This window comes from Rhagoletis pomonella, unplaced genomic scaffold, assembly GCF_013731165.1.
Source record: "Rhagoletis pomonella isolate Grant_MI unplaced genomic scaffold, Rhpom_1.0 Rhpom_scaffold_00014, whole genome shotgun sequence".
NCBI classification, from domain to species: domain Eukaryota; kingdom Metazoa; phylum Arthropoda; class Insecta; order Diptera; family Tephritidae; genus Rhagoletis; species Rhagoletis pomonella.
Genome location: NW_023458568.1, coordinates 17268674 through 17293277, shown reverse-complemented (window position 1 = coordinate 17293277; position 24604 = coordinate 17268674). Strand labels below are relative to the sequence as shown.

At 34.2% G+C, this 24604-nt stretch overlaps 1 protein-coding gene across 1 annotated transcript in view; it reads right to left on the bottom strand.

The window, feature by feature from the left end:
- LOC118749289 overlaps positions 1-22889 on the bottom strand; it is a gene marked incomplete at its 5' end in the record, with an annotated part of 57238 nt that extends 34349 nt beyond the window's left edge. The window contains 3 exon segments of the mRNA XM_036484085.1: positions 22289-22444; positions 22575-22667; positions 22793-22889. Of these exon segments, the coding sequence (XP_036339978.1) occupies positions 22289-22444; positions 22575-22667; positions 22793-22889 (346 nt within the window).
- Positions 22890-24604: the final 1715 nt, after the last annotated feature.

Here is a 24604-nt window from a genome sequence, read left to right as displayed (position 1 = left end):
ATTATAGATTATAGATTATAGATTATAGATTATAGATTATAGATTATGGAAGATTGGTATGAATCGAAGTGATTTTGAATATGAGTGTCAGACGAGAGAGGTTTAAAAAGGTTGCCAACTGTCTAAAAAGTTGAATTAAAACTATTCAATAATTTAAATGAATTATTAAAATATGGGTATAAATCGAAATGATTTTTAATGGACTTCATTTCAAAACTACATGTAAGAGGTTTCCATCTGTTTAAAATCTCAAATTGAGTTCAGTGGATAAGTTAATTGTTTAAGTTTAAGAAAGTTTTTGTTTGAAAATATTTTGAAGGTGGTTAAACAAATTTTAAACCTCCTGTTTTTTAATTGAGTTTTCTTGAAATAAATTTTACTCAATGTAGTACGTTGAAATTTCGTACACTCAGCGAAGCGGGTGAGGGCGATCTAGTATAATGATGAATACTAGATTTCTAGAACTTTTTTATTTTTCAAAAATTTTGAGAATTGTAGGAATTCTAACAAATTTTTTCTAAGTAAAAGTGTCGAATATACAAAATTGATCAAACGAAATTAAAAGTTTTCGAATGTTGAAAATATTTTCATATTTCGTCGTTATTGGAAGTTTAAAAAATTTTTGTAATTCTTGAAGATTCAAAAAATTTTTGGACGCTGATGTTTTAAAAATTTTCAAAAAATTTAAAATTATCAAACTTTGTTATATCAATACAAAATTTTTGAAAAGTTCCGAAAAGTGGAAAGATTCTAATATCTTTTACAATTCTAAGAATTTTCTATTTTTTACACACAAGTACCACGAACATAAGAATTTTTCGAAAATTTGTGATGTTTCACATTTTTACATTTTAGGATAGATTTTAGGATAAATAAAATTCCCAAAATTTTGGAAAATATAAAAATTGCTAAAATCTCAATAACTTTGTACATTTCAAAATATTCTCATTTTACCAAAATTTCTAGACTCTACCGGATTTAAATAGTTTTTGAAATTTTGGAATTATCCTAAAAATTTGAAATCTCAAGAAATTTAATAATATTAATTTTCGTTGTTTTCTGAACCTGTGAAAATATTCAAACTTGCTGTGACTTTCAACTGTGTAAAATAATACAAATTCGAAAATATAACAAAAAAAGTAACAATTGAAAATTAAGTACATAATTCAAAATTTTGAAAATTCAGTGAATTCGAAAAACTGATAGGCCTATTTAAATAACATAATACTTCGAGCTTAGCACACAGCTAAAATTTCAAACTCAAGTGAAATTTGACACACTTTTTCCATGAATTAAAGTTTTCAAAAGCATCCATTCATTAGGTTTGTTCCCCAAGCTTCTCGAAGTCACTTCGAGTTACCCCAATTTCTCCTACCTGGGTCCGCCACTGATAGAGGCCAATGCTAACGGATCTTTGAAATTAATTTGTTTGAACCTCGGGTCGAGTAAATTTGGTGCAGCTAGCAAAAAATAATGTTCGATGGATGGATTTTAGACTATAGAACTCCTATTTCTTTAAAATATTTTTACGACTATTTTACAATTAATCGATTAATAATCGATTAATGAAACACAAAACCCCGATATAATTAAATCGTAAATTGGGCAAGAATAATCGAATAATTTAAACAAATGATTAATTGCTGCCATCCCTACTCATACGCCATGTTCACGTGAAAATATCTCGAATACTTATCCATAGAATAAAAAATTAACTCGATTTTCGGAATCAGCGAGCAATTCTATATAGGAATTGGACAGTGGTGTCCGTTGAAGATTTTTCCTGTAAACCAGTGTTATTTTTCAGTTTTTTTGTGCCTTCTTTTGCCTTTTTTGCTATTTCTAGTGCCTTTTCCTGCCTATTTGGCTATTTTATTTTGCCTTTCCAGCCTATTTCGTTATTTTATTTTACCTTTTTTATAGGTTTTTAGGTCCTAAAATTCCGTTCCCTGCTGTTGGCTGGGTATTGTACCAAACCAATATATTAAGTCATAGTTACAAAAGTAATTTCTCCGTTTGTCGAAGTTAGCCTCCGAAATCGAGATATGGGCATATAACTTTTTTTGTGCAAAATTATGTTACAGGTGCTATAAGGGGTCAAAGGTCAGATCTTCGAAAAACTAAAACTTTAAATAAGAGCAAGAGGCAGCCTACGTATATATTTTTATTTTTTTAGTTATTTACATACAATACTTTAAAATAAATTTTTACCAAAAGTCCTATTCCGAACTTCGAAGGCCCATATCACGATTTCGGAGGCTAACTTCGAAAAACGGAGATATTACTTTTTTACTTATGACTCCATCTCCTGAAAAAAATTGGATTGGTCCAATACCCAGAAAAAAAGTTGATTTTTCCGTATAGGGTAATCGGTCACACATTCTCACATGAAAAATAAAGCTGATTCTTATGGACCTGTGAATAGAACCGAAAATTTCTTTAATTCGGTTGATCCGGAAAAATATTTTTCGTACATATATATCGTCGTTTAAAGTACAAAACCGCGTATCGTAACTCTGCAAAACCGCGTAACTGACATTTGCTTATCCATTCGTCCTGAAATATGCCAGAAATTCGATTGTTTTATATTTATAGGAGAACCCTTTTGAAACATGAGTATTTTTACTCCCTAGAAAATAATTTATGCAACCTCACATACGCGGGCTTGCATTATCCTGATACACGGCTTTGCATTTTGTTGATACGCGGTTTTTTACTTTAAACGACGATTGGCTATTTGAATATATTCTTGTCAGCGCTGTTTTATTGATTCCATAGAAACGAATATTTATAATAAACGCAGAATTTAAAACAAGCTTTCCCCATAAGTATGAGTCCTTTATTTTATGAAGGATATTGATATTCACGAAGTGTTTCCATTCTACGCCAAAGGAATTCACAAGGCTGACCCAAACTGAACTCTGATATTTTTATAGTCTGATAAATATTTTACTACCAGGTTGACCGTGCTTTGCCCGGAGTGCATATACTTTTTAAAGTTTTCAAGATTTGGATAGCTTTAATAAAATATTTTGGAAATAAAAAAAATTGGATTTCGATATCTTTTAAGTAAATTTCTTACTCCAAAATTTAGTTGGTAACCCTATTCCGAAATAGCTGGAATGAATGGGCCCTATCCTGAGCGTATATGTACTGTGTACACCTAATGTGACCAACTATTTCATAGCTCAAAGAAGTACAGGTTAGGTTGGGTTAAGTTAACGCCGCACATAGGGGTATTTAGCCGACTTATGCGGCCAAAATTATTTGTATGAATTTTTCAACTCGAAATGTTTAGGAAAGATGTGTTATGACATATAGAATTTTAAATGTTTAAAATCAAGTAAATATAGGTTGAAACATTAACAGAGTTGCCACCTGTTAAACAATTTTATTCAATTAGTTAAATGAATTGCTGCAATATGGGTATCAATGGAAATGGGTTTGAAAAGGCGTTATCTCTAAGGAACCTTCCAGGGTTTAAAAAATCAAATTCAACTTTAATTAAAGGAATTAAATAATTCAAATATGTATCACAGTATAGGAAAGAAATGAGTTTTCGTATTTTCAACGCATTGCTTTTCCGTACCAAGTGCACCGAGTTTAGTACAAATTGATAAATCGGTTACCGAGATATACATTTGCGTTCAAAAGTTATCCAAAAAATTTTAATAATTTTAATTAATGCTAAGAGGTTATTCCAAGAATCGATTAGAGTGAATTAGCTTCAGTAGGTATTGATTTATCGCAGTTTTCGCGTTTCTGTAAATTGCCGTTATATGGGAAGTGGCCGTGGTTATCGCCCGATTTCAAGAATTTTTTAGCAGTTAAGTTAGTTATAGCCTAAGCAAGGCTCATACCGAGGTACGGATTAGTGAAGCGTATACTGAGATACAGCATTTCATCGTAAGTGGGCGGGGCCACACCCTTTTTCTAAAACTTTAATAATAATCCAATTTTGTTCCAAAATTTTACTTTTACTTAAATTTCGTAGATTTATCTAAATTGACATTTATCTAGATTTTAACGCTTGTATACCCAAAACTATTTCTTTAATCATCACTTATATAACACCAATGTAAAGGAAAACAAATGTTTATTCCGAAAGTAGTTGGGTTCGCCTTACATTCCCGCAGATTTCTAGCAACAGGACGAAAGGTCCTAGAAAACATGACTTTTGCTAATATCTCGAAAACCATTTATTTGTTAAATTAAATGGATTCATATTCTAGTTCAGTGGCCTCAAATTCATCTAAAAAGTTTAATTTTAGTGTTAAAATAGATCTAAAGTAGTGTTACTATATACTAGTTGCGTTTTTAGATTTTTCCTTAATACATTTTCTAAGTTAAGAAATACCACTTATTTGCCATTGTCTGCGGGCAGTATTTTCACACCATATTGTTTAGCCAAATTTCTAAGCTTTCAATTGAACAAAGAATAATAACGCGATCTCTCCCAGGGATAACACAAATTTCTTAATATTCACAAAAATTAACAAAAAATACTCGTTGAAAACCGCTATTTTCGTTACATTTAAATTTAACTTTTGTTTAATAAAATGATAAAAAAAAATTACTCTTAAATGCATTATTACCGTCTGTATGCGGATCCATCACTACTTTTTAAGAATATAATGCAGTAATCAAAATATTAACTTAAAACCGTCACGATCTTTCTATTTAGAGAGCGAAAATTCATTTATAAGCAGCTTTAGAATATTCTGTTTCCGGTCAAAGGTGAGCGTTCGCTGTGCAAGTTAAAAAAGTGAGGGGGACTGGGAAATGTTATTTGGAATGTTCTCTATCGAAAGTGACTAATTTTTTAAGTTTTCTCCAAAATTTTGTGAAATTGGTTTTTGGCCGCCTAAATCGTTCAAATACCCACATATGCGCCGCAAGCCGATTACGAAATTTGAAATGCAGCTAGCTTCAACCCCTGAGAGCTCAGTGTTTGTTCAGAAGTGCGAGCCAAAATGCTTCCATCTTAGCCTCGCGAAGGTTGGATAGTCTAAAAGAAAGTGTGGAGATGATTCCACTTCATCTTCCTCTTGACAGCTGACACAAAAGGATCAGTTGAAATTCCTAGTCTCATCGCATGAATACCAATCGCACAATGGCCTGTCAGAACCCCCATCACTAGCCCTTCAGAGGTAACGTGTTTTAAAGTGCCCTATAAAAACATTTTCTGCAGCAGAGAAACGTCTTCTTTTCCTTTTTTATGTCACAAGAGAACCCGGTTTCTCTTAGCCTAGTAGAAGTCGGGGGTAAAATAACACAAACGGCAATAACGCAAAATTTGTTTTGTTTCACTTTTTAATGGGAAATAATACCATAATCTGAGTTTTGCTTTATTTCCAACAAAGTTTGGAAATAAAACAAATTTTGCCTTATTTCCCATTGCTTATTTATACTATTTGTAACAAAAACAGTTTACTGACTGAAGGAAAAAGAACTTTGTTTATTCCAAAAATACAGTTAAACAAATATTTTCACTTATGAAAAGTCTAACAAAATATAGGGAAAGCGTCGTCTTTAATAACTGCTCGGCAAATTGCACATAGCGCCTTTGTATGAATTTTGTCTGCATGCTTTTTAATATGTTGAAAATATTGCTGGAAAACCTTAAAATCTTTGCATGGAAGCATGGCGCAATAAACAGGTGAAGTCATAAAACAACTTTCTCGCTTTATCTTCTGACATTCGGCTGCCTTATAGACAAAATTTAAAGGCAATGTTTCATATAAGGCAGTGTCAAAATCTTTCTTCTCGCTCTAATTACTTCACCTGGTATAATTCCGCCATGGCATGGAACAAACAAAAGTTGCCGTTCCTGTTCGCAGCATATGTATAACACAGAGAACACAGGAAACAACAACAATCATGCTATTTATGCTATCTATGTACCATGCTAGACCATATGCACCGGATCGTGAATACCCCTATTGTTTTAAGTTTTATCTTCAGTTAAAATTTCTGCATTATCATACCTTGCTATATCCGACCTGTGGATTTCATTTACGAAGACGGAGCGAACATGTGGTACGAAATAATGATGTAAAAATATGTAAAATTTTATCTACTCTCAGACTTCTAAATTTGAACGTATACTTGGTACAAGCGGCGGGTGGGATGAATGGCGTAATAAACAGGTGAAGTAATAAAACAGCTTTCTCGCTTTATTTTCTGACATTCAGGTGCCTTATAGTCACAATTTATAGGCAAACTTTCAAATAAAGCAGTCTCAAAATCTTTCTTCTCACTCTAAAATTTATTCACCTGGTATAATTCCATCATGGGTGGGGTGCATGCAATAACACCATACGCAATAATTCCCATTACTTGGACATTAAAAAGCAGTTTCAGAAGTGAGCTAGTGTCATTTTATTATTATTCTTTTTTCTAAACGTTTATAATGCCACCAGTGCATAATTTCGAAAAGCGGGGAGGGGGCGGGAGATGCGAGCGCGAACGCGGACCGCCGCGACGCTGGGCACTTTCAAAATTGTAGACTTACAAATCCGTCCAAAATTTGCTCCCGTTAACCAATCCAAGCGCTGAGTAAGACAGAATTTTTTCAATTATAACTGGTGTTTCATGTAAAAAGCGGAACGAATTATCTGATGAAATGTTAAATAGCACATGTATGTGCTTCAATATTAAACTCGCAAAAAAATCATATTCGCTTTCACGATGCAAATAATTAGTAACAGTGATAGTTTTAAGAATTGCCAGTAAGTATACAACAATAAAAAAACATGCATGAATTAGTTGCCTTAATATAGAAAAAAAAATCTTCAAAATCTTGGGTTTTCATAAACACTGAAACTAATTTATGAATGTTGTAGATGTTTTTAAATTCTTTTGGGCCCTTAGTGAGTAATCTACCGACCTTTGAATTTTGAAGTAAGCAGTGCGCGCTTCCACTCCGCAGGGCCTGGGTTCAAGCCCTGTTCAAAGCAACATCGCAAAAAAAAATTTAGAAAAAAGCTTTTGCCTTAACAGCGGTCGCCCCTCGGCAGGCAGTGGCAAACCTCCGAATGTATTTCTGCCATGAAAAACAGCTTCTCATAAAAATACACTCGCCGTTCGAAGTCGGCATAAAACTGTAGGTCCTTCCCTACTGACATATTTATATGTTTTGAATTATTGGGGAATTTTTAAGATGTTGGTAATGGTGGGATTTTTTCCCGATTTTCGTGCGATTTTTTACTGTTTCCTAGATCTAATGAATTAATTTGGGCGAGAGTCCTCACCTTTTACCGATAGCTCACCTACAGCAGCACAAGGCAACCGACACCTTTCTTACCCTTTCCTCAATCTTAGGCTTCCACGACAGCCGCCGTTGCTCGCCCACCTAGATACCTGGTTTAGGTAGCCTTGAGCCAGATCAAAAAGGATGTCTAGAAATCGTCCCTTGACCAAAAGTTCCACATCACCTACATAGCCGATCACTTGACAGCCTAATTTTTCCAGTTTCTCTATAAGGACGTTTACAACTGCAATCCAGAGCAGGGGAGATAGTACACCACCTTATGGAGTGCTCCTAATGACTCTGCACTGAGTGCAGGCGCTGCCCCACTCCGCCGCGACAGTTCTGTCACGAAGTAAGCTGTAGTTAAACCTTATTAAGCTGGTTTCAACCCCCAGATTATGAATATACTTGACTATTGCCTCCGACCTTTTCTTGCAATAAGTTCTTGAAAGACAGTCACGGGGAATTGCGTTTCTAACGAAGAGAGGGACTGATTGACCTAAAGCACCTAGGGGAAATATGTGCGCCTTTTCGGGCCTTCGTAATGAACGCAACACTGACTACCCTCCAAGCCTTGGGGATGTACCCGGTCCTCACGGGGTTCGCATAAATAGTATTCAACGAATTGCACGACACCTTTAGAGGCCTTTGCAGCTGCGCAAGTATGATGCCATCGATCCCCGGCGACTTTAATGGTTTGAACGAATTTATCGCCCAGGCCACGTGACGATCGTCTAGAAGATCGGAGATTCTGAAAGCAGTTAGGGACAATTTTCGAATCTCTATCGCACTCTTTAACGCAAAAACATTTATATCATGCGTCAAAAAGTGCGATAGCGATCCGAAAATTGTCGCTAACTGGTTAGAAAATCTCCCTCCTGAAGTACAAAATATTGCAAGGAAGTTCATTTGACTGTACTTCAAAGTACGTAGTACAAAAGCGAAAAAAGAAGTACTGTACTTCCGAAAGAAGTACGGTTGGTCACATTATGTATACCTAAAAAAATGCTGATTGAAATAAACAAAATAAAAATTTGTGTTACATAGAAGCGTGGCAGCCCCCCTGACAGAAAATATTTTTTGACCAAAGTCCTCAACAATACCTTTTATTTCATATCCATATTTCGACGCTTTACATAAGTTGCGTAGAATCGAAAATAAGTGGCAACCTTACACTATTATCCTAAGGGATAACATTTTTTATATAGGGAAAACATTGTTTAAGAACCTATTGTTAGTACCCATGAATAGTAATATATTACATTTTTTCTAAACAAAAAATTAAACAAATATGCGATTCAAAATAGGTGGCAACACTATTAAAACTATTTTTGAATTAGGGATCTTTAAAAACCTTCCATTTGATAGCCATATTATGATGTTTTATTTAATTTGTAACTAATTTTGTATAGGTGGGAACCTTATACGAGTCTTCTAGGAGATAGTGCCTATTCAGATAACCTTAAAATCCACAACATTATCTGTGTACAAAACTTCATCAAAATCGTTAGAGCCGTTTCCGAGAACGCTATGGAATTGCTGGTTTAATGTAATAACATACAGGGTGTTTGACAGACGGTTGAACATACGCAAATGCGGGATAGTTGGAGCCGTCTGCTATGTGTTCAGCCCCGAATACTTGACCTAGGCTCCCATGTTTTTTTTAAGATTTTTTTTAATGCAACGAAATTTGACATTTCCTAAACCTCGAACATCAATAACGTTATTTAAAAACGAGAAAACTAGCATAACTCCTAACTAATGGTCAAATCTTATGCCGCTTCTTTTTTCTACCAAAAAATGATGTCTTCACAGTGCCCTCTACGCACAAATCCTGAGGAACGGGCAATGAGAAGGCAACCTTTTTTGTAGAAAAGAAAACACCATTATAAAATTTGATATTTGATGCAGATGATAACTAGAAAATAAATACGAGCCCTCAAACTGCAAAAGGAACCCTTAAAAGTGAACTTCGCATTTTAATAAAAAATAATAATAAAAGTTATTGTGTATTTCTAATTCTACAAAAACCTTTTCAGTTTATCCCCTTTCCAACGGTAATATAATAATGTAAACAAAATATTTTTTAAAACCAAGCTGTTTTTAACATGTACAATCAAAGGAGTAAAATAAAACCGTGTAACAAAAAAAATTGTAAGCAAGAAAATTTTGTTAAAACTGCACTAAAGTTCATAAAAAAAAGTTAAGCTTTCGTTAAAGTTACTAAAAGCCGAAAGTGAAAGGAATTACTCAAACTCCAATGAAAATTCTGATGAGGAGATGTGGTGATCTCCGAAATAGCTGCGTTAACTTCTACCGCTTAGACTTTGTTGCTGTTTCCATTTTTCCTAATAAAATAATTGTGGTACAAAGCTCAATAAAAATATGAAAATTAAATGTTAATAAGCCACAATAACATTGACAAATACGAATTTTTCATACTGCATATCTCTGGAAGTGTTCATGGTACAGCACTGGAACTGGGTATGAAGATAATGGGTGATTTTTTTGAGGTTAGGATTTTCATGCATTAGTATTTGACAGATCACGTGGGATTTCAGACATGGTGTCAAAGAGAAAGATGCTCAGTATGCTTTGACATTTCATCATGAATAGACTTACTAACGAGCAACGCTTGCAAATCATTGAATTTTATTACCAAAATCAGTGTTCGGTTCGAAATGTGTTGAATGTGTGAAAAGTTGGCAGAAAATCCGCTTTTTTATCGACAAATTTTGTTCAGCGATGAGGCTCATTTCTGGTTGAATGGCTTCGTAAATAAGCAAAATCATGCGATTTGACGCCTTTAGACTATTTTTTGTGGGGCTACGTCAAGTCTAAAGTCTACAGAAATAAGCCAGCAACTATTCCAGCTTTGGAAGACAACATTTCCGAAGAAATTCGGGCTATTCCGGCCGAAATGCTCGAAAAAGTTGCCCAAAATTGGACTTTCCGAATGGACCACCTAAGACGCAGCCGCGGTCAACATTTAAATGAAATTATCTTCAAAAAGTAAATGTCATGGACCAATCTAACGTTTCAAATAAAGAACCGATGAGATTTTGCAAATTTTATGCGTTTTTTTTAAAAAAAAAGGTATCAAGCTCTTAAAAAATCACCCGTTATATGAAACCATGAATCAAAATTCGGACTATTTGAAAAGGGGGCGTGGCACCTCCCATATAAACAGAATTTTTCATAATAAGTACCTCTGGAAGTGTTCAGGGTAGAGTACTGGAACTTTTTACGGGCGTGGCACCTCCCATAAAAGTCGAGTTGTTCTTGCTAGAGTACTGGAACTTGGTGTGGAGATATATGAAATTAATCGCATGGTTATGGAGAAATTATGGAGCTATTGGAAAAGGTGGCGTGGCACTTACCATACGAGCCGAATTTCATACTGTTAATGTATCTCTGGAAGTGGTCATGGTACAGTAATGGAACTTCGTATGGACATATATGAAATCAATCCCTTACTCATGGCTCTTTGAAAAGTGGGCATGGCAGAGTGCAAACGTACTGACTTTTACTTATCTTTGAATGTGTATATAATTCTTCCGTAGGTATGTTTTTGAGTGAAATCCTAAATGGCTGAAGGGATGTTAACAAAGTGTTCTGTGTGTGTTTGAGTGGGTCTCTGAATAGTTTAGTTTCACAATTTAACCCGCCATTTGGCGCTGGAGTTGAGTTATTACAAGTAAGAAAAGGTGCCGTGAATGTCAGACTAAATCTACCTGTTGAACCATTGAGAATATCTAACTCTCGTGTGTTACGATTGGCCCAATAGATGTGATTTGCCAACATTATTATGCGTTAAAGCTTCATTCGGAGACACCAGCAGTGGAATTCTGACAATCGCCACGCTAAATTTCCATCGCCAAAATTCTCTAACCCTTTCCGGTCAAATCCGTCGTTGATAAATATAAAAATGTTTCCTCTTAATTACAAGGTCCATAATACCAAAAGTAAAAAAAAAACATATTCAAAAGTTGTTTTGGATAGCTATTAGGGCTACCTAAAGTTTGTGCAATATATTGTACAAAAGTCCGCAAAGGAGTAAAAGCACTCAAGAAAACTCAATAAATATTTCACTTAGTTTGACGGAATAAAACTTTTATTTCATTGAAAATGAACTTATGTACATATGTACAAAATAATTTATTTTACTGCAGATATATTGGAATGAATACTTTATATCTTTTTAAGTATCTTTAGTTAAGATTTGCATTAAAAAATTTTAAATTTAAGAGAATTATATAAAGAAATTTTGAAAAATTTCAGATACAACTACAATATAAAATACAAATGACCCGTTTTAATAAACCTTCCCGGTTTTCTGCCTTCAGTAGAACAAGAAATCAAAAAACCTACCCTTTACTGCAACAACAGCGCACAAGCTCTTCGAAAACCACGGCAAAAACCACCCTAATTGCCTGTTCAACTGCAACCTTTGCGGACGTTTGTACAATATATTGTACAAGTCACTTACAACCTTTCAGTGTAAATGTACATGGGCGTCGCTACGTTGGGGCAGGGGCGGCTCGAGTCCCCCCCTAACCTTTGAAGTTTTTTACATTCTATGTAGGTATAAAATACTAACAAATGCCAGCTGAAAGCAAAATTCTTTACCCGGTAGTAAAATGTGCCTTACAATGGTGGTAGGAAATATTCATAGTCTTGAAATATATTTTACGAAAGCAATAAATAAAATTAGTGGAGATAACTTTCTTTTTTAAACACCTAGGATATCACTGGCCATTATAAAGGACCCTGAATGACGGCAAAGTTCAAAGCTTTACAAATTTGTTGATGTGATTTTTGAAATGAACGATCCAAAATTAGCCTTTATAGGCATTTAAAAACTTTTAGATTTAGTGGTTGAATTTTTGTGCAGAAAGGGTTAAGAAAGCTTTAGTTTAAAATTGTGATACTAAATGCCTTTCGCCATAAACGGCGCGAATTTTCAGTGATTGCGTTTCAGACTACGACTAATAAAGGCCTTGGACAGATATTGTGAAGGATTGGACTATACCTTAAAGATGACTGTTTTCTCACGGCCCACTGTATGAAGCTTTGAGTAGAGTAAGGTCCTTTAAGAACTTAAAAATTATCATGGGTTATCAGGTCTCTAGTAATACGAGATTAATTGTTGTCTTTCACGAAGTTCTTTAAATATATCTTGAGATAAATACTGAAGTATATTCATGAATATCACGTTGTATTATATGGGAAAATCTATAAAACGGGTACACTTTTAAAATAAAAAGTTAAATTTTTTTATTTGCCGCCTATATTTTATATATGATTCTATTCGTGACCTCTTAATAAATCGACAAATATAAGTGTAATTCCTTTTCATCAAGTGATTCAAAAGCCAGACGAGGAATAAACATTTAGATCACTGAAATAGAAATCAAACAAATAATTTGTGTTCAAATTGCGCTGTGCAAGTTGTAACTTTTGAGCAAAGATTTTGAAAGTTGAACTCATTTAAGTGGGACGATCTAAATTCAATGGCATCCTCCGTTTTATCAGATTGGCTGCGAATATTCGCATTCGCATTCGCAACTGCGGAGCTTGCGCATTAATTTTAACATTCGCATTCGCTTTCGCATTCGCAATAATCAATGCGGAGCTTTTGCGAATGTGAATGTTGTGCAAGAGCACCTATGAAGTGTATATCTGGCAAACAAAATGACAAATTGTAGCCAATATTTGATAAAAATGTCTTTAAACATATTATGGGTATGCATGGAAATGCGTAAATGCCTCAAACCGCGTAAACTTCGCAAATAATTCCATTTTTCATACAAAATTATGTAACTTTACGAGGTTTACATGGTTACGAGGCATTTACGCGATTTGATGAATTGTCTTATTATTTCTTAAGCTATATAACCGAGCCATCAATGGGCAGTCATACAAATTTCCATTTTTACTTGACCTTTGACGTACGTCAAAGTTTGAAAGTTGTTTATTCTGAAAGCATACCCCTTTAATTGTTTGCAGACCACAATACATACATACTTAAAAAGTTTTTAAAATTAAATGCTTCAAAAACTATACGCGATAACCGATAATTTTGAAAATTGTGAAAAGTAGAGTTACACACTTTTAGTTACTTGCCATTTAGTTATTTTTTAAAGCACACTTTAGTTACCAACTACATATGAAGTGTACACATAAGTACTAATTGCACATACAATTTCAAACCAGTATATGGGCACAAAAAGTTATGACATAATTAATATTTCACCCTTTTTTTGAGTTAAAACATCTATAACTCAAAAGTTATGCAACAATTTGATTAAACATTTTTTGAGGCTTCAAGTATACGTCTACGAATTATATCCAAAAGCAACCAGCTTGATATGGTTTACAACAATGAAAATAAAGCTAAATAACACAAAGGTTACCGTTTTTTACATTTGCCCAAATGCTTAAATTTTACTTCTTAATTTCGGGGGTTACTACTAGTTTAAATAAGTTATCAGTTTAATTTCTTGTAAAATTTACCTCTAGGTTTATGCATCTTAAGCGTACATCGAAAATTTTTTTTAAAAAATCAACGTGAAGTAATTGCAGAAACAATTAACCTGTTTGCTGAGCAACCGAGATGTCTGCTTTTTAAATAACACAGGTTTACAATAAAAAAGTTTCTGCGTACTGAACAAAACCTCAATATCCCTATGTTATTCGACGCGCTGAATGCGAATCTGACGTCTGTTCAATATGCATAAGTTTTTTTTTTGTAAACCTGTGTAATTTTTTTAAAACAAATCGGCAAGTACATATGGTCCCTGGTGTAAGAATTAAAAATTTAGGAAAATCAAGCTTGAAAGTTTTTTTTACGATACTTAGCTCTGCATTCATGTAATGCGCAGTATTCTGGGTTTTGGTATAACATAGAATATCCAAAGGTTAATCAAGTCAACCCAATAACTCAAAATTGGGAAATTTGCACATTCATGCTTCTGGCATATGTATTTACTTAACATTTATTAATTTTTTTACGCCTGTCCTACATATTTTTGTAGTATGAAAATAGTAGCTATATTTCGACATGTGAGTGGAAGATCGACCTGTCTCGGCAGCCAGTTAGAAAACGCCCTAACTCAGAAAACTTTTCAAGAACGTCCTATATCAGAATTTTATTGAAAAATACCCAGAATACCCTATCTCAAATGAAAATATGTATATTGAAAATGTGCTGAGATAGGGCGTTTTTGAACCGAATTCTGAGATAGGGCGTTCTTCAATAAAATTCTGAGATAGAGCGTTCTTTAACCAAATTATGAAATAAGGCGTTTTGGAACTGGCTACCGAAATAGGTAGAGTCTCCATTGAGGTGTCGATTTCCTGTTAATATTCTTCCAGCCAGTAAAATGTAAGTTTAGTACCCCACTCTACTTACTAAACTAAATTTATATTTGGCTATTAGTTAAGATTGTCTTTTTAAATGGAACCATTTAGTTTACACATATGTATTAATAAGGATTAATCAATCAACTACATTAAAATTTCGAAACAAAATTTTCGAGGGATCTTTTTATATGTCAGCCCCCCAACCCCCGCCCCCCCTAAGGTCGATGCTGGCGACGCCCATGTAAATGTACAATATATTGTACATTTTTTTCCAACCCGGGAAAAATATTTTAAATCATGATAGTTTAATTTTAACATTTTTATATGATGAAATGCTTCTTATATTTCCATACTACAGTGAGCTCGCGATAATATGAACTAATTAAACAAAAATATCACTAGATCACAAATTTTTATTTGGTTTTGTTCTCCTGACGCCACTATCCAATTTCTCTGTAGAATTGCTCGGTGATTCCGAAATTTGGGTAAATTTTTTTTCTATGGATACGTTTTCGAAATATTTGCAATTTACCGTTATTCAGCTTAAAGCGAAAATTGGTTCCTTTTAAGAAAGTTACTCACACGCAACGTACACCTGAGTAACACACTTTACTGCTCGTATTTCATAAAAAAAAAATTTACGGATTTTCATTTAACCACTCATTATTTCGTATTTATCCATAGATTTTCTTCATCAGTAACTTGATTTTTTTTGTAACAGAACAGGCTTTAGTATAAATGCAAAAATTTAGCACAGCACCTGTTATTTTTTAAATTTTTCTTCTGTTAAAGTTTGATTTTTTTTAATTATTTTTTTCATTAAAAAAGCAGGAATGATTAATTAATTTGTCAGAAACTATAAGCCTTATCGGAAAGTGATCTATATACGGTTTATGGAGAATTTCTTTGGCTTTCATTTGCCTTATTTAGATTTTTAAATTGGTTCGTATGATATACGTGATTAAAAGGAACCAATTTTTTGTCTTTAAGCTGAATAACGGTAAATTGCAAATATCTCGAAAACGTATCCATAGAAAAAAAATTAACTCGATTTTCGGAATCGCCGAGCAATTCTACATAGGAATTAGATAGTGGCATCCATAGAACATTTTTGCTGTAAACCTGTGTATTTAGATATTATTATGTTTAAATTTTATGAAAAAGTAAGAACTCATTTGGAAAAAAAAATCGGTAATCCGCTTATGCTGCTTCTTCTGTTCAACCACCTTATATACAGCCTTTTCCTTTAGCTTCATCAATACCTATATTTAAGTCCGTTTGGTCAACCACCTCACATTCAGCCTGAATAACTCAGTGAGAGGGGAGACCAGTATGTTTGCATGTATGTATTTATATAAAATAGAGGTTTGTAACTCAACTCAGAGTTGAGTTGTTGAGTTGATTCCCATAAGTGAATCGGTAACTCAGACTCCTGTCAAAAAAAAAATGTAACTCAGTAACTCAGTTGATGCCCTAGGGCTCACATGATTCAGTTGAATCATAGTGGCTCATATTTGTCCATATAACTCTCTCACTTCGCCACAGTGTTTAGCATGGCAAAGTCTTGCATTTTGTTTTTACACGAAGCGAATTTATACAAGGTAGTGGCAAGAATACAACAACAACAACAACAACATGTATTTTGTATTGCGGGTGTTATGTCAAATCTCAAAAATTCTTATAATTTCGTTTTTTTTTAGTTTTTCTCGAAATATGTATGTATGTAAGATATATAAAGATGTGCATATCAAATCAATTGCCTTTGCCAACAATATCCACATTTTGAAATTCGGTACAATAGTTTTCGAAATATAAGATTTTGAAAATATTGAAAATTTCACCATTACCCTCCCCCTAGCACCGCCCCTATTAATTTGCACAAAAAAAATTTATACCTTTCAAATCAGTAGAAAGGAGCTGACCACGCCCACTTTAAAGTTTTGTTTTATCTCAACGGCCGCTATACCGCATATATGCCTCAAAACGAGTCTACGATACGAATGAGTGTAACATACAAAGAGTGAAATGAGTTAGTTGAATGAGCTGACTCCTTAAAGTGAGTTGGAGTCATTCAGTCAACTCCTATAAATTTGCTGAGTTACCCACCCTTAATATAAAAAAATATTTATTGGTTCAAATATGGTGGGTAGGCACTGTGGCCAATGGCAAAGTTCGTTTGCCACATCAGCATGGTTGTAAGTCATGCAGAGTCCGCAAAATGCTCCGGAAGCAGTGTCTGGAGGATGCATCCGACTAGGCAGAGCATACTTTGAAGTGCCATCTAATTAAAACTTAAGAAGGTTCAATTACATGGCAGTTGAGAAGTGCATGTGCAAAAATTCCATAAATTGCATAAAGGAAATGTTTGCACATGCAGCAGTACATAGGATGAATTTAGGAGCCCGGTGTTAGCAGTCGCGCCTAAACACAGCCCATTCCAAAGCATTATTAAATATATAGCTTCCTTTGCTGTTATGGTTTTTTTTGTGGCTCCACAGTACAATCAGATTCGTCGGATATTTCCTGTATTTCATTGTCATTGCATTCAGTAGCATCCGCCTTCCATTCTCTAACGTTGAAAGCAGTGAATTCAACCTGCAGTGAAATTTAATAAATAAAACTTTTTCGAGTTTACGTTTCTAAAAACACAAACCGCAGGTCTCAAGCTTTGTAAAAGATTGACTGCGCTTTCCTCCAAATCTTCTTCTTTCCAGGATCTTCAGAATCCTCTTGAATTTCTACCATATTCAAAACATTTTTCCAGCATTTGGATAGCACAACAGCATCCACTTTACTCCATGCAGATTCTAAAGTAATAACAGCTTCCGTAAGTGTGATTGCCTTCATATATTCTAGCAAATCACACCCCTTTGCAGCAACGGAAGCCAAAATACTGTTTCTGTAATAGAGTTTCGTAATCCTAATTGCATTCTGATCCATGGGTTGTATTACCGGGGTCACATTTGGTAGCATAAACATTGTTAAAATAGAGCCGTTTTCTCTTTTAAGTTCATTCTCAGGTGGTTGCGATGGAGCGTTATCAATTAAAAGGATAGCTTTAACTGGTAGTCCTTTTTGTGTCAAAAATTTTGTAGCCTATGTACATAAATTGTACAAGTCATCCAAGCGGACTTAGAATGTCGGTAATAAACAGGGCAGTCAAAACCTTTAAAACAACGGGGGTTTCTAGACCACAAGAAGCTTAAGTTGATGAGATCCTGCCGCATTTCAACAGTACAAGAACGTTACCCTTTGCTTTTCCATCTTTGCACCTGGGACCGTTTTTTCTAATACATACGTCATATCTCCTTTTTAAATTTTGAAGCCATCCAGCTGGCATTGAATTCAAGACAATTTTCTTTAATTTTACAATAAAGCTCTTTGGCCTTTTCTTTCAACATCAGTCCGCTAACCGGGAGCTTTTTGTCTCTCATATGCAAAAACCATCGATATAGCGATTTTTCCATTTTTGGATACTCTGAAGGGCGCATAGTTTTCCTTATTCCCGGACCGATAAATGGTTTGTTGACACATTTAGAGATAGCATTTTTATTTTTTCTTATTCCACATATGTATTGTAGACTTTGTCACTCCATATTTAGTTGCTACCTGCACTGTATGTATGTATTCCACAATATCTGATTTTTCTCTTAAAGTCAAAAACGTATGCTTTTTTGTGTGCATGTTTAAAAATTATTAATATTTAATTATTTCTTAAGAAAATAAAGAAGCAATCGTGCTTGCGTGCAATAACCAACTAACAACATTAGAAATTCTTACTGACGACCGACGTAGGAGAAAGCAAAACGTTTATGGGAGCACATACCAGCATTTTCGAGCGACACGAATAGACATTTTCAATAAAAACAACTAGGGGATTCCCCAAATTACCAAGCGCTTGAAATTCGTTAGACATTTTTCAAAACTGTAATGTTCATAGAGCTTTTGCTTCGTCTTCATATTTTAGAGTAGTCAATGTTAGCGAAAAATTGTTCATATTTTGGGATATTCATATGTTAGGATGTTAATATTATCGCGAGTTCACTGTATTTGCTTTTATTAGCGATTTTCCTTGGCTTTCACGTATTTTTTGTACAGTAAATTACCACACGCAGTCACTAGAATTTAATAAAACGGTCTATTTTTAAATTAAATTCTAAGAATATTTTTGAAACATTTTCGATTTTGAAATTGGGCGCGTTTCTAAGACTGTTTACCTCAACTGTTGCTGAAATGCTGTCAACTGTTGAGTTCAACAGTTATGTCTTAGAAACGGGATGATACATTAACTGCCAAAACATTTGTAAACAAGCAAAATTAAATGAAACAGCACAAAAATAAAAAAATATTAAGCCAAAAATATGGATAGCACAGGATTTATAATGGAGTTTTTCTTATTTTATTTTTAATATATGTATTTGTACGTGCATTTTATTTTATTAACAGCCAGTTTCGCCAGCAATTTACACACAAATAATTTTTGTATTTGAATTTTCTATGAAAACTGACGGAAGGGAAACATCATTTTTGACTTATATAAATTGTTGACTTCATGTAGCGAAATAATTTTATGATGGAAAAAATGGCGTAAAGTTGCCAACCGTTGAGCTGAGCGGAACTACTCAACTGTGCGTTTCTGAAACAAACACTCAACAGTTTAGCAACAGCTTCGTCTTAGAAACGCGCCCATTTACGTAAACTATTCGGGACATTCCAAAACTTCATAAAGTTTAATTTGTTTTCAAAAATATTAATAAGATTTTTAGTAGCACGCTTCCAATGTTACAAACAATTAAATGTACAATATATTGTACAAACGCAGGGAAAGGGCTAAATGAAAATCAGTGGGGCCTAAAAGCACGCATCATAAAAGTAACAGATGCAATGTATAATCAACCAAAGCTGGTAGTATGAGGAGCATGTAACTAGGCGTTGCATGTTGTTAGGCGCGCCTGCTATTCTTTTAAGATTTTTAGCGATCAAAATTAGCGATAGCGAATGCTGGAATCTGGCTGCAGGGTTGAGTTGTGCAGTGGTAAATCTCAAATCTCTTAAAACCAAGTTTCATGAAAGCAATTTAATGACAATTTATTTTTTTACTTGAATTTAATATGGAACCTGACAAAAAAATATTATTTTTCACTCAAATTGCTTTCGTGAAACTGGCTTTTAAGGTATTTCATCTGAAATAAGTCTGTGTATGTACATATATAGGATTTCTGTTGAACAATGATACGCACCCATTTCGAAATTGCCAAATTGTTGTGTTGTGTGCTTTTTGAACACTCCATGCGAATTAATCGTAGCGCTTTGGACAAAAGCAACATTTTAATATGAAACAAAATGGTTTCGAAAGCTAATTTTATGCTCTTTCAATACTGCCATCGACCCACAAACACTCCTTGACCTTAAAAAAATTGGTAAAAATAGTGTTCTTCGAAAAAAACATGCAAAATCCATGTATGTTTTATTATATTTTATTACACAAACTTCCCGATGAGCTACAGACTTGAAACTTCAAACTTAGCTCAGTACTCGAGGACACTGCAATATAAAAGATGACTTAATCCGCTAGGTGGCGCAGGAGTCGAGATATTTGTAAAACCCGCATTTATGGTCTGATTTGGTTCATATTTGGAACATATATTACTTGCGTGAAGAGATTTAAATCCGCAAAAAATTTTGCTGATAGGTGGCGCAGGAGTCGAGATATTTGCAAAAACCGTATTTATGATCCGATTAAATTCACATTTCGAATGCATATTGCTTACATGAAAATAAATAACTACACAAAAAATTTTGGCAGTTATGTGGCGCGCGAGTCTATATAATTAAAAAATCGGCATCTGTGCTCCGATTTGGTTTATATTCAGAATATGTATATTACCTATTTAATTGAAATACGTAGTCATAGTCAAAATAAAGTCCACTGTAAAGTTTGTTCCAATTTTTTACAGATATCGCATTGGAAATTTTGTCAATATGCTGCAACTAACTTTACAGTGGACTTTATTTTGACTATGACTACGGGCAAATTACTTTAATCCTATTTTTAGCTAATTTAAAAAAGTTAAATTGAATCAAGTTAGGGAACTTCCAATTCTTCTTAAACGGAATCGCTATATCTATAAATTATTTTATACTTTTTAGTTCTTGTTGTAATAAAAGCGTGTTTTTAGTTTTTTAACTATAATTTTATTTCTTCTAATTTCAGAGTAAAAACTCGTACAGCAGATTCGAAGTTTGGTTTAAAATTGTTATAACTTGGCTCTCGGAGGGCCTAAAGATTTGCACCATAGCTCAAATTAAAAATATTGAATAGCACTACAGCATGCTTGTTATTCGAGTGATATAAAATTGTAAGAAGGATGCACAGCTGCATGCAAATAAAAAAAATGCAATCAAAAATGCATTTCTTAAATTGACGTGTTACATTTTTTTTTCGATTTTTCGTGGAATCGTATTTCTCGTCTCAAAATTTATAATATTAGTGTAATAAAACACACAAAAAAAGTTTTTTTGGATCAAATCCGCTGGATTTTGCATGTTTTTTTTTGAAGAACACTATTTTTGACAAATTTTTTTAAGGTCAAGGATTATTTGTGGTGCAATGGCAGTATTTTTCTGTGAAATGGAATAACATTAGCTTTCAAGACCATTTTGTTTCATATCAAAATATTGCTTTTGTCGAAAGCGCTACGATTAATTCGCATGGAGTGTTCAAAAAGCACACTGTGCGGCATTTACATATCTGCATACATATAACGAATTATGCATGTGCGTTTGGCTTTTAGTTACTTTAATGAAAGCTTAACTTATTTTATTTCATTCATTTTAGTGCTGTTTTAACAAAGTTTTCTTGTTAAAAATTCTTTTGTTACCCTATTTTATTATTATTATATAATAGAAAGCCACGCTTATGCTGATAAAATTTTTCAGGGAAAAATAGAATAAAACAATAAAAGTTAACATGCTCATTCACAAACAGTTACGGCTTTTTTAATTTTTTCTTTGTTTAAACCTTTTTTTCATGTTGATTATCGAATAACCTGAGCGGGGACAAATATTTTTATATGGAGTAAGAAAAAAAATATTTCAAAGTAACTCACCTAATGATAGAACATAAAGTGTTACGATTTTGGAAAGCATTGTGGGCCTTACAATGGGCCTCTTAGGCCTCAAGAGCCGTATGGTGGGTCCCTTCAGTCAACCTTTTTGACCTGAACTTACTTCCAGATAACAGATTATTTAGGAAGGAAATTCGGCGAAAGGAGTCAAGGGAAGAATACCTGCTATAAAATATAATACTCAAGCTAAAGAGTCTGCGAAGAGTTTTTGGATTACATAAATAAAGTCAAGAGCTGCCATTTTCATATGGCTCTGTAACAAAGAAGGCAACGGATAGAGATACTTCCGCGTCCCTTTTTTAACCTGATGGGGGCTAAGCATAGCATCTGAAGCTCGTTGGCCCTTGCAACAGAGCCAACCGCATGTCCCAAGCTAGGCTGCTTACAGGAAGCATTATTATAGGAAAAGTATAAAAGGCTCACACTAAGCTACCCTAAACTACGCGAATATCTTTCAACAAGACTCAACATTCTAAGTACATTTAATTAAAGTACTAATATGCATATAAACGAGTATGTGCGAGTGAAAGAAATTTTTTTCTACCGTGCCAATTGCAATCGTAGCTGTTGCCGCGGATGCCAATTTTCGAATAGTCCCAGTGCGTCGAATATCATAGGCATAAAAAAGGCTAAAAGTGTGATGGTGATGTTAACCGCATTGCGACTGAGTAAATTGCCATTACGTGCCAGTTGTTCCGAGCTGTGCGAAATGCAAAAAAAAGAAAACCAGTTCAGAGTATTGAAATATTAAATTTGCAACAAATATCGCACGCATGATGCATAATAAAACTTAATGCGATAAAAATCACCTGGTAACGGTAGGTACTCACTTATTCACCAGGGTGACAACAGTGTACGCGGAGGCAGCTAATAGACCCATCACCACTACATTCACCAATATTCGCTGCAGTATTATGCGCCAACTGCGAATGGGTAGTAAAAGCAGAGATCGGCAAGATAAAATATTTAAAGAATTTTAAAATACCATAAAATGCAAATTGACAAAAATGTATATAAAAGGTAAGAAACAAATACAAATTTGCCTCACTTGCGATTATCCTTCTTCTTTTCGGCTTCCTCGAGCAATACCTCCTTGAAGCCAACTACTACGGAAGCAATTCGGTTGTGCGCTGTTTCTGCGTGACCTAAAATTATAATAATTAGGAGAGTAATAAAATGCATACGTTTGAGAAAAAATGTATTTGCAACTTGCCAATCATAAAATCCCAACCAGTGAAAAGTTTCCAAGTGAAAGTGCATTCATCGTCTTTTAAGGAGAGTTTAGAATTTCTAGAATTTTCGGCCATTCTAAGGATGAAGGAAATTATTTTAATGATTTGCTAGAAAGGCTGTGAATTTAATTTTCTTCGATGTCAGTAAGGGTTATTATCTTTTTAATAAAATTCATAATTTAATCGTTAAATATGATTTGTTATTTCCCAATATAATAGGTCCATTCTTTTGCAACCGAGCTACAAAAGAACACACGTTTAAATGACGAAATACACGCAAAGCAACAACACAAACTCGGCTATTTATCCGAGTTCAGCCTGGTCGGTTAAAAAATACGCGACCTGAAGAGTAGTGTTGTTAAGTGAAAAAACTGCTCTATTGTGAATTGTTAATGGGAAAGTGGAGAGGGAAATTTTTGTATTGAGCATTCTTTTGTCGCTCGCTTACAAAAAAATGCAGCAAATTTAACCGTTATTGTATCTGAGTACAGGTTAGAAAAATTCAATATATGGCAACTAAAATATTAAAATCGATCCGATCCGCTTGAAATGTTTTTCTCTGCGGTTCTTGGGGCCGCTGATTACGAATCTGTGGACAGGTTGGAAAAATTCAAAATGGCGGTCCCAGTATGGCGACAAAGAAATTTAAATCGATTAGATTTGCTTAAAACTTTACAATCAAGGGTTCTTAAGGTCTTTGATTACGAATCTGAAATCAGTTTTAAAAATTCAAATGGTGGATCCATATTGGATCTACCATTTATCATGGAAAAAGTTAAAATCGATCGGACGTACTTGGAGTATGAGTAGTATATTCAATTTCAATTCAACGACTTAACTTCTTCTATCGCCATTTTGAATTTTTCCAAACTGACCGTAGATTTGTAATCAGCGGACTCAAGAACCTCAGAGGAAAACATTTCAAGCGTATCGACACGATTTTAAATTTTTGGCCGCCATATTGAACTCGCCATTATGAATGTTTAAAATCGTGTTCGTATCAGCAACACCAAAAACATAACCTGCTGTTACTTTTTCTTTTTTACTTTTGGTGTCTCAAGTGGCACACAAGTTGTAAAGGAAAATCTAATTTGCGGTTAGTTTAGACGTCATGTTTGAGATGCCATGCTGAATTTTCATAAGACCAAACTGTTTTCAAATGGGGCGCATATATGCGATCATTTTAGGACCTTAATCTTTGTAATTATAGAATTTTGGCCATTATACTGTACCGGTTGACGGGAAGTGGAACTGAATTTTACGCCTTTCCTTAAATCGCTGTGTTTAGCATGTTGCTGGTCATGAACTACGTGTCGCACAAAAGAATAAAATTCTCTAAAACTTTGGCATTTGAATATGCTACAGATTTTGATGCAAACTTTGGCATTTGAATATGCTACAGATTTTGATGAAAACCGTAACAACGTACCAATTATTTATTGCCCACGCACTGTGCTAAGTTCGCCTTGTTCGCCTTAAAATAACAAAAACAAATAACTTAAGGACGAGCCCACCTTAAAGTTAAACATTCTAAAAATATAATTATTAGCAAAAACCAACAAAACCAACAACCACATGATTAAGTGTGAATTGCAGCGGAATAGCTGCGCTTGATTGTGTTGGCTTAA